This window comes from Aulostomus chinensis, chromosome 12 (assembly GCF_037954235.1).
Source record: "Aulostomus chinensis isolate RoL2024-O1b breed Wild chromosome 12, RoL_Achi_v1.0, whole genome shotgun sequence".
Taxonomy (NCBI): Eukaryota; Metazoa; Chordata; class Actinopteri; order Syngnathiformes; family Aulostomidae; genus Aulostomus; species Aulostomus chinensis.
The window spans coordinates 2,035,057-2,050,531 of record NC_141331.1 but is presented as its reverse complement, the minus strand read 5'-3'; the positions used below and the strand labels follow the sequence as shown (position 1 = coordinate 2,050,531).

Sequence of the window (15,475 nt, the reverse complement as noted above, 5' to 3'; positions counted from 1 at the left end):
GTTTGTGTTTAAAAAGTTGAATGTTCAAGCAGTGTGGTGTGGTTCTTCTGGGTAGCCGCAGCAGCGCCCTCTGGTGATACAAGTGGTTCTTGCAGGATGCTGGCTGGGGAACGTTCAAGACGTCCGGTTGTCCTGTGGTGGACGTGTGCATCCACTCAGTTCTCTCCATGATGTTAGGGCAGCATTCCATTGTGTTTTTGGCGTCCCCAGGCCCCTGTGGCGATTCAGTCCCTCTCCCTGCCCCCCCCCCCCCCTTCCTGGAACACCTCCCTGACTGAACCACAACAACCAGGTATGAAGAATATTCTTTATTTTACTATCAGACTTTACATTGACAGCATAATTAAAAGGACAATCATTTTCATGTCAGTAGTCACAAACCATCAAAAGTACATGAAGTGATGAAGGACTACAAACAAACATGGCGGCTCAACGACCACCATGAACCCTGATGACACTGTTGCGTGACGTATGTACATCCATAGAAAATACTGCTTTTTCTTAAAAACCTGAATCGAAACAATTATTCTGCACATCTCCAGACCACCCTGAGAGGATGGCGTCTTCCGAGAGGTCGCCGTTATAAAAAGGAAGTAAATCTGAGCTGGCAAAGACTGAGTGGAGGTCCATCAGCTGAGGAACGTCCATCTACAGGGAAGCAAACACAGAGACAAAGAAAGTCAATCCAGACTTATCTGGGTGAACGCAGTCGTGCGCCGCCACTGGAGTCAAACGTTTTACTGCGTCTTGCCTTCATGGGTTTTGGTGGCAGGCCAGTAGATAAAACTGTCAGGTGACAACACCTTCAGTCTCGAGGACTTCTATAATTTGTTGCCGACCGCGTCTCCTCGAGCAGTGAGAGTCAGAGGAGAAGGGAAAGCTCAGTTGGGGAACGGTTCCAGATGGGATACGGACCGGTTCTCGTTTTCCCATTCGGTTTTGTTCTTCTATCACGAATAGGCAGGACAAGGCAGTTTTCTTTGTGGCCTGTTTTCCCCACCAGTTTGTCTCCAGGCTTCATGGCATCATAACAACATCCTCTGCCCTCAGACCCTCACATCGACTGAGGAGAAACTCCATAGAAAACCTTGAACAGGGAAAAATCTGAGAAACCTCAGGGTGAGGAGGGGAGGAGGATCCCTGAATACCAAGAAGTTTTGTCGTTTCGTTTGTCAGAACGCAAGTGTGGCGTCTGCGGCGCAGTGAATGCAGCCTGTGTGGAACGAGAGAAATGGTCACTAACGTCGGAAGTGGGGGGGTCGACATCCATCATGGGCATCACCTGCGGCGGAGACGGTGGTGGCGTGAGGCTGCAGCAGAGAAAATACAGAGAAAAGCGTCAGTTGGAACATCGTCACTCACATTTCAGACCCAGAAAACCTAAAAGCTGGACAGACTGAGGACAGAGCAACGCCTCTGCTTCCCTCTGACGACGTTTCCTTTAGGGTTCTGTTTTAATCAACACTTGACTCTGATCAGAAGAGACTCGCCCATCAATCACAAGCACACTTGATATGTGTATTTATTCTTAGTTACTCCAAATGTGCTGTTCCTGCTGTCCCAGCTTCTCCTTCACTTGGTGTTGGACCCAAATGTGCGGTGTTCTGTCACAGGGTCTGCAATAGCGCCCTCTAGTGTGTGGCTGGTGAGAGACAGCTGGAAATTCTTGTCAACAGCACGGAAAGAGTCAAAGAAGATGAAGAGCCCCTCATGGTTCCTGACTGGAACGTTGCGTGTGAGGCACTTGGACAGACGTTCCATGAAGGACATCAAGCCGTCGGTGAGACGACGCTGACGGCTTCTCTTACTTACCATGACATGAAACTGGCCTTTCGCAACAGGTAACCATCGGAGTTGACAGGCGACTGCGCTTCTAGACGGGTGGAAGCCAAGAGAGAGTTCACATGTAAAACAGAACAATGCAGCGCTAATCTCAGTCTGTTCATTCATTCCATTAACCCTGGATGAAAAACCACCATCTACCAAAGTCACGTTCTCTCATTGCTGAATTCTCAACAGGAAGAGGAAGTGAGAGGCGCTACCAGAAGCGTTGTGGTAGCGGCCAAACGCCGTGTCCTTGTGGATGTCTGGGTAGAGGTAGAGGAGCGGGTTCCTGGTCGTGTTCTTCTGGGCCTTCAGGCTGTAGCGGTTGATGATGTTAGGCAGAGACATGCTGGACAGCTCCTTCTTGGTGTACGGGTCTACGTTGTGAACGCTGGGCTCTGCGGGGGAAAAACATGGAGGGAGAAACACAGAACGGCAGTCAGACAGCAGGAACCTGCAGTCGCTTTTTAACACCGAGTTGTTTTTAAACTAACGCCACGGATGTGATGCGTGACGGCTGGACTGCAGCACTTGGAGTGACTTGAATAATCTAGGGTTTCCTGCACGACTTGAAGCTCCGTCGGGACTGAAACAGGTTTCTGGTTCCAGTCCACGAAGCCCCGTTTTCAGAGCTCGGTGTGTCACGGACGTTCGGGTGGATGTTTTGAAGTTTCCTCCCGTCACCCCAGAGAGATGGGACCTTGACCTTTGACCTAACCATTTTCACTTGATCCTCCGGTCCCAGTGGACGTTCCCTCCAGGTCTTAGCGAGACATCAGGCTCATGTGAGGTGAGGAAGACGTGAACCTGTGACCACCAGAATCTGCTCAAGTCCTGAGACTGCGCTGACGGGAACTAGAACACGTCGATGAATGAGCTCATCAGGAAAGCCTTTTAATGACAGAGTGTTCTGATCCCACACGTGTGTGGAGCAACATACCGCCGTTGGAGTGCTCGACCCAGCTGAAGCTGATGGCGCCATCTTTGTTGCTCTCACTGAAGCGGAGTAGAAACGTTCCGGTCTTTTTTTCCTGCAGCAGGAGCCGAGTTCTCTCCTTGCTCACGAACCCCATGATGTACCTGATGCCCATGTGAAGAAAAGACCAGAGTCACCGGACAACGACAAGAGGATGATGTGATCTCATGATCACAGATGACGGCATCTTACCCGTCACGCCAAAGATCCACCAAGTGTTTCTTAATCAAATCCAGAATCCCGTTGATCCAAATCCACGTGTTTTCCTTCTGTCCACACAGGAAAGCAAAAGCAAAGAGGAAGAGGAGTTAGTTGACGCCGTCGCTAGGAGCTGCAGGTGCTCCGGGACATGGTCACACACCTTAGAGAACTCCTTCCAGTGGACGAGTCCGTTCGCATCATCTGGGAACAGAGAGGAAGACGTGAATGACACCGGTGGTCGGCTCAGCACAACTCAGCATCCTGATGCGTTCAGCGTTACTTCCATCAGTTAAATCCCAGCATGACTGCATTTGCTAGCAGCAGCTGTTGATTCCATTCTGTGTTTTCTGCACGTGTGTGTATAAACACATGCATAGATCCTTATATGGTATGGAAGCATCGATCCATGTACCGGTTTGATGACTAGTTTGCTTCTATTTAGAAAAGACCTGGCACTTGTTCTCTTTCCATGGTCATTGTTCTACGAACACGAGGCCCAACCACAGTCTTGTGGATGTTTCCTTGGATTTTTCTCCAGAACCAAAACAAGAAAAAGGAATGAACCCTAAAGGTTGTTAGAACATCGGAGGAACACCAGCCGAGTCCTCCAAAGATCAGAATTTACCGAGGACGTTTTTCCATCTACAACCTTTTTGTTGTTTAAAGCACCAACTGACTTTGAGCGTAAGAAGAGCTGGAGGGAAACGCACGAGACCCAATACAACTGGGCCCGTTAGCTTGGCGGCTAGGATGATGGCTGCTAGCTGGTCATTTCTGGTTCTACCAGAAGTGACCAGCTGACCAGAAGTGCTGAGGGTGACGCGATTCTCTCACCTACAAACTTCTCCCTCAGCGCAGCGAGCTGGTGTCCATCCAGCTGGCGTTTGCCGACAGACAGGAACTGCCAGCTCAGAAGCTGCGAGAGGTGCGGCCAGGTGAGAGGAGGAGGGTCCATGAACAGCAACAGGTTCTACAAAGCAGAGGACACTTTACTACACAGGAACCAGACCTGGCTGACTGGAACTCAAATCCACTGGAAACTTCCATAATAAAAACATGTCAGGTGCAGCAGGAAGTGCTAGTATTTGAACGTAGAAAATCCGTGGTAACAGCACAGACTTGAAGGTGATACGTCACACCACCGAGCGCTACATGTCAAGTCCTCACTAACAGGGGTCGGGAGCTCACAGACCCTTCGTCCCTTCTCCATCACTTCTCAGTGCAGCACTCCAGAAAGCAGGAAGAACCAGCCACATGTATTTAGCTTGACGCTAATGAGACTGATGGCTATCAACAACCAAGCCATCCTCATAACCGGTAGAATCCACGTCTCTTTGACGTCTGCTCAGTAATCCACAACACGGACGTTCCAGCTCGAGCTCTTCTGATTGGTGCTAGTGGCCACACCCCTCCACGCTCAGCCACTGCGCCACAGTCTTTCCTGTTTGTAAGCGCCCGGAAGCTAAAATGCGCTCAGGCTGAATGGTGGAGTGTAACCTGAGTGCGTGCAAGTGGAGCTCAGCTCGGCATCAGTGCAGACAGGCGTAAGCTCACAGTGACATAAGCAGTCATCACATTCAGGGTGACATCCTGCCAACATTGTGATTGGAGTCACAGCGGAGGAGAGTCACTGAGGGCGTGACGATCTCTCTCTCTCTCTTTCTCTCTCTCTCTCTCTCGCTCTCTCTTGTAGACGGACAACAGCAAGTGTGGCTGCAGGCTGCAGGACTCACCCTCGGCTCACTAACAGACAGCATGTTGAACCACATGACGGAGGCCCAGGCGGCGGGGGCCTGGTTACAGCCGCAGATGACAACCACGGGCAGCGAGCTGGCCTGGACCATACAGGAGGAGTCCGTTCAGAACCTTCTCTCAAGTCCACATTGAAGAGCTCAGCAGCGGTGAGAAAGGTATCTGGTGACACTCACCTCAATGTTAAAGGTCAGTCCAGCCTTGTGGAACTCAGTCACAAATGTAATCCTGTGGAGTTCCTCTGTGACCACCAGGGGACTCTGGAGAAGAGGGACCAGACCATCATGAGCCCGGGGGGTAATAAACGCGGTGATCAGATGCACCACTAACGTGTAAGGAAAGTTGACCGTAGAGACACAAGCAAACACTTTAAAAACTACTCGGTAGATGATTGGAGGAACCATCTGTCAATCACAGGCTGACTTCATCCAATCAGATCAAAGACCCCACAAAGAGGCCGGTCGTGGAGGAGTGAAAGAGTCTTCCTGTCCTCACCTCCTTTCCTTTCTTTTCGCTTCCCTTGAGAGTCTGGAAGACAGGAAATGATGTCGTGACACATGTGATTCTGGACTTGTTTCAGCCCAGTGATTGTAGTCCATCATTACTCTGAAGTGAAAGCTTGGAGCAGTTCAGGTCTGTCCTACCATCTGGCCAAACTCCGCCACCAAGGCCCCACCTGGCGCGTCCCCATCCAGCACCTGACTGCTGTTCCTGGCGAACTCGAAGCGTCGGTACCTGAGAGGTCACATGATAGCGAGTCAGAGCAGCCAGCAGTAATTCAGGGTGCTTCAGCTGTTTCAGTGTCACCTCCACCCACCCTTTCACTGTCTTGGTTTCTTCTGTATCCCTTTTTTTTTTGGAAGAGAAAAAGAAACAACACATTTTTATAGAAAATGAAGTAAAAGCTGGAAAACCATCATGAAAACTTCTTTCACCTACTTGTCAAATACGGGTTGAACTTTAAGCAGGCACTTGAACTCTGGGAGGTTAACCAGGAACCTGAAGGGAGGAAAAAAAGACTCATACCAGGAACCAGAGATGGCGTTGATTACCTTCTCGACCGATGACTGGTTACATTCAAGTTCTCGTTTTTCCTGACAGTTTTTCACATCTCACGAGAGCGTCTTAATTGGCCATCGTCTGATGTCGCTGTATCACCCGCACTGTGTTTATGGCGACCTGCGTTTCATGAGCAGAGCCCTCGCGGTCCAGTTCAGTCCGGAGGGTTCTGGGTTCGGGAGCAGCTGCTGTGTGAAGCGCGTCTCCTTGCGGTGGAATGTCGGACTTGTTGTAATTTTTCCAAAAAACCCTGAGCGTCGCAGTCTTACCTCACCGTCGCTGTGAAGCGCACCCCCGTCTTCAGTATCAGGGGTCGCTGTGGCGTGGTCATCATCACGGGTTGCTGCTCCACCACGAGAGCGCTGCCACACAAGGACGCAAGACGTATGTCAACTACAAATGGGACCTACTTAGCTCAGAACATCCCGGATGCGCGCGAGCCTCTCACCTGGTGAGAAGCCGCCTGAGCAGCAGTAGGGTGAATTTTTCCATTTCTACTACGGGAGCGAGGAGGCCGGCAGCGCCGTGGCTCTGGTATTTCTCATTCTGGTCTCTCAGTTCCTGCAGCAGTCGTCTGATTTCTTGCAGCACTTCTGTCACGCTTGTGAACCTGCGAAATAAAACATCAGTAAAGAGACAGGAAGAAGTTTCCTCACTGTCACCTTCCCAAAGTGCTTCTCACGAACGGGAGTCTTCAGCTAACCACGATCTTTTTCCCTCCTGCATCACTTCAGTGACACCATGATGCAGAAGGAGCCAGCCACGTATATCTAGCTTGAAGCTAACAGAGACTGATGGCTAATAAACTGCTCATAATGGAAAAAAATGTCCAAAAAAACCATCCGTCTACAAACTCTGAAGGTCACCGTCCTGAATAATCCACGTCCTCTTTATCCAGTCACATGACAATGACCCTTCATGAAGCTCCTGGTTCAGCGTTCATTGTTAGGGCCAAATTCAAAGTATTGTAGTTCTCTTTTGCTTTTTAAACCTCAAATTGGTGTTTGTGGATTACTGAGCGTTCGGCTCAATGAAACCAGACCACAAGCAGACGTTTTTGGACAGTTTAGCTGTTGTCGGTTATCTTTAGCTTCAAGCTAAATAAACGTGGCGCCGGCTCTTTCTGCATTCAGGAGCCACAAAGAAGTTCAACAGGAGGGGGAAACCATCTGAGTGAGCTCGACTCCTGGTACTGAGTACTTGGAAGGTGATGTAAAGAGGTTCATGTGGCAGTTTCCCAATGAAGGAGAAAACGATCCAACACCGTATTTAGTTGTTCAATGGACTTCTTTAATGTTAGAAACGGCACCGCGATCTCCTGCTCGTGCATCCCAGGCAAATCAAAGGAACTGCTGCATGTGACCTTATTGAGGCTCCTGAACATCTGGAAAGTTAGAGATGCCTGACAAGGAGGCCTCACAGCTGGCCTGAGTAAACCAGACTAGTTGGAGCCGTTCTGACTTCAACAACAAGAAGAAGACACAGAAAATACAGCCAGTTCACATGTGGTGAGAACATAGGAAGAGTACATGTCAAGGATATTTGTCTTAAGGTCCATATAAACTTATACCACATGCATGCTTGACCCACGAGAACACGTGAGTCCAAAGTATTACTAAAAGATAACATATAAAACAACAGAAACAACACCTAATATCAGAAGGCAAAGTAAATGTTTTGAGTGAATCATCGCTCTGAGGCTGTGCAGTGTTCTCACCACTTCTGGAGGAGGTCCAGACTGGTGTCAGCAGGACTTCCTATGCAGGCCATCTGCTGTCGCCGCTTCCACTGACAAAGCTCCACAGCAGTGAGAGTCTCCACAACCGCCTGTGCCAGCTTTAGAACCTCCGTCATCTGCCGCAGCACCGTCTGTCCCACAAAGACACCACGTGAAGTCCTAGAGAGGAGAACCTTACCCGGGTCGCAACACAGCTGGTGTCCCTTTGATTCACGCCACAAAGTTACTGGGAATGCACTGCAGGCACCGTGCGTGCAGGTCTGATCCAGAACATTCCTGTCTTGGGCCTGTTCAACCTCCCACGGCAGAGGGCGGGGCGAGGCGCAGTAATCACCCCCTATCCAGTACTCTTCTTGCTCTTTCACACATGATCCCACATCATGAGAGGCTGCACGTGTGAATGGAACTACCGCTGACAGTGAATATGCGACCACGAGCCGTCAACCTGCAGTAGCGCTGAGCTCACAAACGTGGCTGGCTCTTTCTGCATTCTGAGTCCCAAAGATGTAATGCGGGGGGGGGGGGGGGGGCATGTTTTTGGGAACTCAATATACCAATTTGGGAGTCCTTGGAAGGTAAAATACACTTTTGTGGTACAGTATTGCCCTAAACAAGGGGTGGGCAACCATGTGCCATGGAGGGCCGTGTGTGTGCAGGTGTTCCTTCCAACCCAACACTTTAACAGGTGATCTCACTGATGAACACTCCTCTGTGGCTGAAGGTGTGTTCATCAGTGAGATCACCTGTTAAAGTGTTGGGTTGGAAGGAACACCTGCACACACACGGCCCTCCATGGCACATGGTTGCCCACCCTTGCCCTAAACTATTAAAAACTAACTGGCTGTGACTGGCGTTGGTACCTGCTTGGCTGTTGTGATCATGTTTTGCTGTTTTAGATGTTCCTGCTCCAGAACCTCCCTGGACCCCCCCGGCACAATGGGCCACTCCACTGTAAAGACACCAGAGATACAAATGAAGCAGCAACTCACTTTTCCCGGTTGGGTTGCTTCTCCTGATGTACCTCGGCTCTGCCAGGTCGCCTGGGTGAAGTCAAGCTGTTCATTCAGGGCCTTGATCTCCGTCTTCATGCCCTAAATGACAGGTTAGAGCTTTGGACAGGACAGACAAGAAGCGCTGAGAGAGTGTGAGGTGTATTTGATGGGTCTGGTTTGTTGTGCAGTGTAAGGCTGCAGTTTATTACAGTCGTCCATCTACACAAGACCTGAGCCTCCTCATGTCACCTCCAACTTTACACAGACGGCGCGCAGCAATCATCAAACACCTTCAAACCTGTGGGTTGTTGGGTTTTTTGTTGCTGTTTTTTTGATGGAATGTTCAAATTTTTTTTTTTTCAACTTTGACAAACCAAAATGAGTCCAAGTGAGTTTACCAGAGTCTGGTTTCTCAGTTCTTCAACTCTGCTGTTCAGCTCTTCCCAGTTTCCCTCCCCGGCTGGACGGCTGCAACCCTGACGGACGAACACAAACATGATTCTCTGAGTTCAGATCTGACAACGCGACTGCGCACCGTCACTTCTGCACTCTGAACCGAACCACAGATAACGACTTGTGTTTATTTTACTGCGGTACGGCAACCTACCAGCACCATCAGGGACGGTACCTGTGCTTTGGGGGCTGAAGCCAAGATCACCCTCTCCTCCCTCAGACATTCAGAGAGCAGAACAGCCAATTTCAGCGGGTCGTCCTTAAAGTGCTGCAGAAACATAATGAGCAGGCTGACGTCACTTCCTCTACTTAAATCAAGTTGAATGCACTTTCAGTCGGTCGGTCTCTCAGATTGGCTGGTTCTGTTTACAGCAGAGGGACCTGTTCTAGATAACGAAGACGTTACTCCAACTCGTTAGGAATGAAAACACAGCGTCTGACTGTGTTCCTCTGGTAGTTCAGAGTTTACTGGTGCTGGATAAACCGATATAGAGGAGCGTTGTCGCCATCTAGTGTATTTGAGTTGCTACTTTACATTTCCCTGTAGTCAGTCTGGACTCTGCAGGGACGGCTGACAGAGGGCAGCACCACATCGGCTGGTCAGTCACTTTCAGTTTAGTCTGTTTTTCCTTCTTTTTATTTCTTAGCTTGCAGTCAAACCAGTTTAAAATGTTTAAACTGGCCCAAGAATCACAGCCTCAATGACCAACGCCGTCCACGCCGTCTGCCCTACCAGTATGTCGTCTTTCATCCCTGGGAAGTCGGGTCCCTGCAAAATCTTGTTCTCCTGGACAGAAACGTTCCACTGTTCCTCCAAGTTCTGCAGCAGTGCAGAGAAACAGGTTCTAGCTTTGTTCCCATCCTCAGCTGCTGAATCCCTGAGAGTGAAGCGGGAGAGGATCAGAATTCATCCAGAGACCACCTGAGGTGAGAACGCTCCCCCGACTCATGAGGGACTTACACACGACTGTACTTGTAAAACCAAAACAACAACAAATCTTTTATTTGATACCTGAAACCTTTCCATAAACACAGTAGTGGAGCACTGCTGCAGAGCTCTGAGCAGGCTGCAGCACGCTGACCTACCAGTCCTGGCTCTCTATCACGCCGCTCAGGCAGTGGCGGATCTCTCTGGAGAATCTCCTCTTGTACAACTCACTCACTCGGCCCTGGAGGGCGGAGTCCAGCCTCAGCAGTTGCTGCCACTGTGACATCTGGAGGGAGGGAGGGAGGGGGAGAGATTTTTTGATTTTCAAACCACTTCTATTTACTCAAAACATGTCCGAACAAAAACACAGACAAAAGTCTTTTCAGCACAAATGAAAATCCCAAATCAACTCAGAATATTTCCAAAGAGTAGCTCGTTGCCCTCCCCTGAGCACAGCTCATTCCCAATACCCTGTGTGTCGTAACTCCTCTATGTTGTTAGTCACACTGCAGAAGTTCAAATCAGTCCTGAGTCTGACTTTCAACATCTGACAGAAAAATCACTCTGGCGTCAGAGTCCACAGAACTCCCCGGTCTGTTTCTCCTGCTGATGTAAACGGCCATTTTGGCTTGACCAGTGACAGCTGCTGTTTCCAATGGTCGGCTGATGGTCCTGACAGACCTGACCCCAATACAGGAGGACAGACCTACAGGACTGTCCAGAGAGGGGCCACACAAGTCCAGCACCTGGCCCAGCATAACAATCCTGGCCTCACACAGTCCCTGAAGTAAGGATGGTCCTGCCTCAAACTTGAGGCGAGTCCTGTAGACCAGTGACTCCCTCAGAAGCCAGAAAAGAGAGTTTGAATGAGTCCATCTGTCTTTGTGAAACAAACTCCACACTTTAAGAGGTCCACAATAGAAACATGGCAAGAAGTCCAGCTTAAATCACTCAAATCCATTAAAAACAGTGCCTCTGCAAGTCCCAGTCCGCTCCACCGCTCCAAAATGCCTCGAGCCACAGGTCTCAGGCTCCTGAGCAGACAGCGGGCCTCCAGCCCTGCATTGTCTTCTTCACAGAACTGAGGCAGAGCCTCGAAGAAGGACGTGGCCATCTAAGGGTCCTCCTGGAACTCAGTCTTATCGAGTTCTCTGGAAAAGCTCACTGCACGCTGGCGGATCCCAACAGAATCGTGCAGCAGCTGTCCGGTGTCAGACCACGATGAGTGCATCATTCGCCTCTGTCCATTTTTTTTCTCCACACCGAAGAAAAAGTGATAGGGAGCATCCATCCCAACGATGTGCTGAAAACGGGAGCAGACCAGAGCGCCCTGAGCAGATCTACCCAGCAGGTCACACGGTGCTGATTTTTGACTTTTGAGAACTTTAATATGTTCTGGGTGTCCTGTGGAGTCTGCCAGCTGTTGACGGTCCACTACTTCTCTCTCCAGATCTCTCATAGACCTGGGCGTGGCCTTTGTGGCTCTGAGAGTGCACTGCAGGCAAAGCTGTCTGATCTGAGCCTTGCCCACATCCCACCACTGCTGTAACGAGCGGCAGCAGAGCCGCCTGTCAGAACTGACAGCTTCCACTCAAACAACCGCTCAGTTCGTTAGTTGATCCACAGATGTTTGACATCCTCGGGATTCGTTCTTTCGCCCGCGTCAGCAGCGAGCATCCCAGCGGAAAACCTCTATACAGCTGCTCGGTGGGGACAAGCGTATAAACTAAGACATCAAGTAGTGATTTTGACTGATTTTTATGATTTGATTGACAAAATTCTTCACTGATTTCAATCTGAAAATCTGATGAATTTTGAACCCTAATCCCTAGAAAATGTTTGGTGAACAGAGCAACCGAGAGATGAGGGTTGTTTGTAGTCCAACAGGAAGTGGTCATATTCATACATCATAATCAACATAGACAATAAAGTCAATATTTTGAAAAGTCTAAGCAAAGTGGCATGGAATGTAAGGACTGGTGAAGTACAAGTACTTCAGATGTAGTTGGACAATAATGCTTAAAATAAACCAACAACCTTTTCAGTTTGACAACACTCAAGAACCCTTGAGGAGCGCCACGTCATGCTACCACCATGAGTCACGCAAGTTTCACGCAAGAGCACGCTACTTTCTCTATCAAAGCCACTTGTGGGCAGTAAACAGTACACAGTATATAGGATACGGAAGTTAGTATACAGTATATAGGATACGGTAGGTAGTATACAGTATGGAGGATACGGTAGGTAGTGTACAGTATGGAGGATACGGTAGGTAGTATACAGTATGGAGGATACGGTAGGTAGTGTACAGTATGTAGGATACGGTAGGTAGTATACAGTATATAGGATACGGTAGGTAGTGGACAGTATGTAGGATACGGTAGGTAGTGTACAGTATGGAGGATACGGTAGGTAGTATACAGTATGGAGGATACGGTAGGAAGTGTACAGTATATAGGATACGGTAGGTAGTATACAGTATGGAGGATACGGTAGGTAGTGTACAGTATGGAGGATACGGTAGGTAGTGTACAGTATATAGGATACGGTAGGTAGTATACAGTATGGAGGATACGGTAGGTAGTGTACAGTATGGAGGATACGGTAGGAAGAGTACAGTATGGAGGATACGGTAGGTAGTGTACAGTATATAGGATACGGTAGGTAGTATACAGTATGGAGGATACGGTAGGTAGTGTACAGTATATAGGATACGGTAGGTAGTGTACAGTATGGAGGATACGGTAGGTAGTGTACAGTATATAGGATACGGTAGGTAGTATACAGTATGGAGGATACGGTAGGTAGTGTACAGTATGGAGGATACGGTAGGTAGTATACAGTATATAGGATACGGTAGGTAGTGTACAGTATGGAGGATACGGTAGGTAGTATACAGTATATAGGATACGGTAGGTAGTGTACAGTATGGAGGATACGGTAGGTAGTATACAGTATGGAGGATACGGTAGGTAGTGTACAGTATGGAGGATACGGTAGGTAGTATACAGTATGGAGGATACGGTAGGTAGTATACAGTATGGAGGATACGGTAGGTAGTGTACAGTATGGAGGATACGGTAGGTAGTGTACAGTATATAGGATACGGTAGGTAGTGTACAGTATGGAGGATACGGTAGGTAGTGTACAGTATGGAGGATACGGTAGGTAGTGTACAGTATATAGGATACGGTAGGTAGTGTACAGTATATAGGATACGGTAGGTAGTGTACAGTATGGAGGATACGGTAGGTAGTATACAGTATATAGGATACGGTAGGTAGTATACAGTATGGAGGATACGGTAGGTAGTGTACAGTATATAGGATACGGTAGGTAGTATACAGTATATAGGATACGGTAGGTAGTGTACAGTATGGAGGATACGGTAGGTAGTGTACAGTATATAGGATAGGTAGGTAGTGTACAGTATATAGGATACGGTAGGTAGTGTACAGTATGGAGGATACGGTAGGTAGTATACAGTATGGAGGATACAGTAGGTAGTATACAGTATATAGGATACGGTAGGTAGTATACAGTATGGAGGATACGGTAGGTAGTGTACAGTATGGAGGATACGGTAGGTAGTATACAGTATATAGGATACGGTAGGTAGTATACAGTATGGAGGATACGGTAGGTAGTATACAGTATGGAGGATACGGTAGGTAGTATACAGTATATAGGATACGGTAGGTAGTATACAGTATGGAGGATACGGTAGGTAGTGTACAGTATGGAGGATACGGTAGGTAGTATACAGTATATAGGATACGGTAGGTAGTATACAGTATGGAGGATACGGTAGGTAGTATACAGTATATAGGATACGGTAGGTAGTGTACAGTATGGAGGATACGGTAGGTAGTGTACAGTATGGAGGATACGGTAGGTAGTGTACAGTATGGAGGATACGGTAGGTAGTATACAGTATATAGGATACGGTAGGTAGTGTACAGTATGGAGGATACGGTAGGTAGTGTACAGTATGGAGGATACGGTAGGTAGTATACAGTATGGAGGATACGGTAGGAAGAGTACAGTATGGAGGATACGGTAGGTAGTATACAGTATGGAGGATACGGTAGGTAGTGTACAGTATGGAGGATACGGTAGGTAGTATACAGTATATAGGATACGGTAGGTAGTGTACAGTATGGAGGATACGGTAGGTAGTGTACAGTATGGAGGATACGGTAGGTAGTATACAGTATGGAGGATACGGTAGGTAGTGTACAGTATGGAGGATACGGTAGGTAGTATACAGTATATAGGATACGGTAGGTAGTGTACAGTATGGAGGATACGGTAGGTAGTGTACAGTATGGAGGATACGGTAGGTAGTATACAGTATGGAGGATACGGTAGGTAGTATACAGTATGGAGGATACGGTAGGAAGAGTACAGTATGGAGGATACGGTAGGTAGTGTACAGTATGGAGGATACGGTAGGTAGTTTTCCAGTATGGAGGATACGGTAGGTAGTATACAGTATGGAGGATACGGTAGGAAGAGTACAGTATGGAGGATACGGTAGGTAGTATACAGTATGGAGGATACGGTAGGTAGTATACAGTATATAGGATACGGTAGGTAGTATACAGTATATAGGATACGGTAGGTAGTATACAGTATGGAGGATACGGTAGGTAGTATACAGTAAGTAGTATACAGTTTGGTGAATAAGTACGAAACACAGTTACCTTATCATTTAATATTATTATTATTATTATCATCACTGCTGTGTGTGGTCAAACAGGAAGTTCCTGTTTCTTCGGTTTCAAGTAACTTTAGACGTCCCTGTATCCCCCCCCCCCACACACACACACACACACACATACACACACACACACATACACACACACACACTCTCACTCACTTACAAACTCACCCTGGCCGCGGCTGCACGCTACACACCGACACTTCGAAACACAAACTCCTTCCCACGTCTACGTTGACTTCCCGTCCACCTGCGGCCAGCAGCGGGTCCGCGCCTCGAGACCGGTGGCTGTGCTTTATACTCGTGATCGGGCAAACGAACATGCCCTGAGTGACGTCATTCCCGGGAAACGAGCAGTTGAGCGGCGTCAAGTTAGTGGTTTGCAGAGATTTCACTTCCGCCTTCAAAATACTGGAAGAATCAGAGCTGCTGAGTCACACCAGGAGCACTCATGTGTAGCCTCCACACCACCAGGACCAGCACCAGAACCAGCTACACCAGCACAGCACCAGCTACACCAGCACCAGCACCAGCTACACCAGCACCAGCTACCCCAGCACCAGCTACCCCAGCACCAGCACCAGCACCAGCTACCCCAGCACCAGCACCAGCACCAGCTACCCCAGCACCAGCACCAGCACCAGCTACCCCAGCAGCACCACCAGCTACACCAGCACCAGCACCAGCTACCCCAGCAGCACCAGCTACCCCAGCACCAGAACCAGCTACACCAGCACCAGCACCAGCTACACCAGCACCAGCACCAGCTACCCCAGCAGCACCAGCTACCCCAGCACCACCACCAGCTACCCCAGCACGGGGCCTGATG

At 48.8% G+C, this 15,475-nt stretch overlaps 1 protein-coding gene across 3 annotated transcripts; it reads right to left on the bottom strand.

Moving 5' to 3' along the window:
- Positions 1-305: 305 nt before the first annotated feature.
- On the bottom strand, positions 306-14,985 carry LOC147251716 (signal transducer and activator of transcription 1-alpha/beta-like). Of its 3 annotated transcripts, none has more exons than XM_086219584.1 (24): positions 14,818-14,985; positions 10,082-10,209; positions 9,729-9,873; positions 9,171-9,263; positions 8,941-9,018; positions 8,572-8,641; positions 8,411-8,499; positions 7,530-7,681; positions 6,261-6,422; positions 6,082-6,174; positions 5,693-5,752; positions 5,571-5,600; positions 5,398-5,488; positions 5,249-5,281; positions 4,930-5,013; positions 4,735-4,836; positions 3,836-3,971; positions 3,162-3,202; positions 2,993-3,069; positions 2,765-2,904; positions 2,043-2,222; positions 1,813-1,873; positions 1,244-1,310; positions 306-648 (listed from the first exon to the last, which is right to left on the bottom strand). In XM_086219584.1, the coding sequence occupies exons 2-24, from the start codon at positions 10,207-10,209 to the stop codon at positions 502-504; spliced, it is 2,259 nt and encodes a 752-aa protein (XP_086075710.1). In that variant the 5' UTR covers positions 14,818-14,985; the 3' UTR covers positions 306-501. The 3 variants fall into 3 exon arrangements, with proteins under 3 accessions (XP_086075710.1, XP_086075711.1, XP_086075712.1); XM_086219585.1 differs by having other exon boundaries at positions 2,993-3,066; XM_086219586.1 differs by lacking the exon at positions 8,411-8,499 and having other exon boundaries at positions 8,540-8,641.
- Between the last annotated feature and the right edge of the window lie 490 nt (positions 14,986-15,475).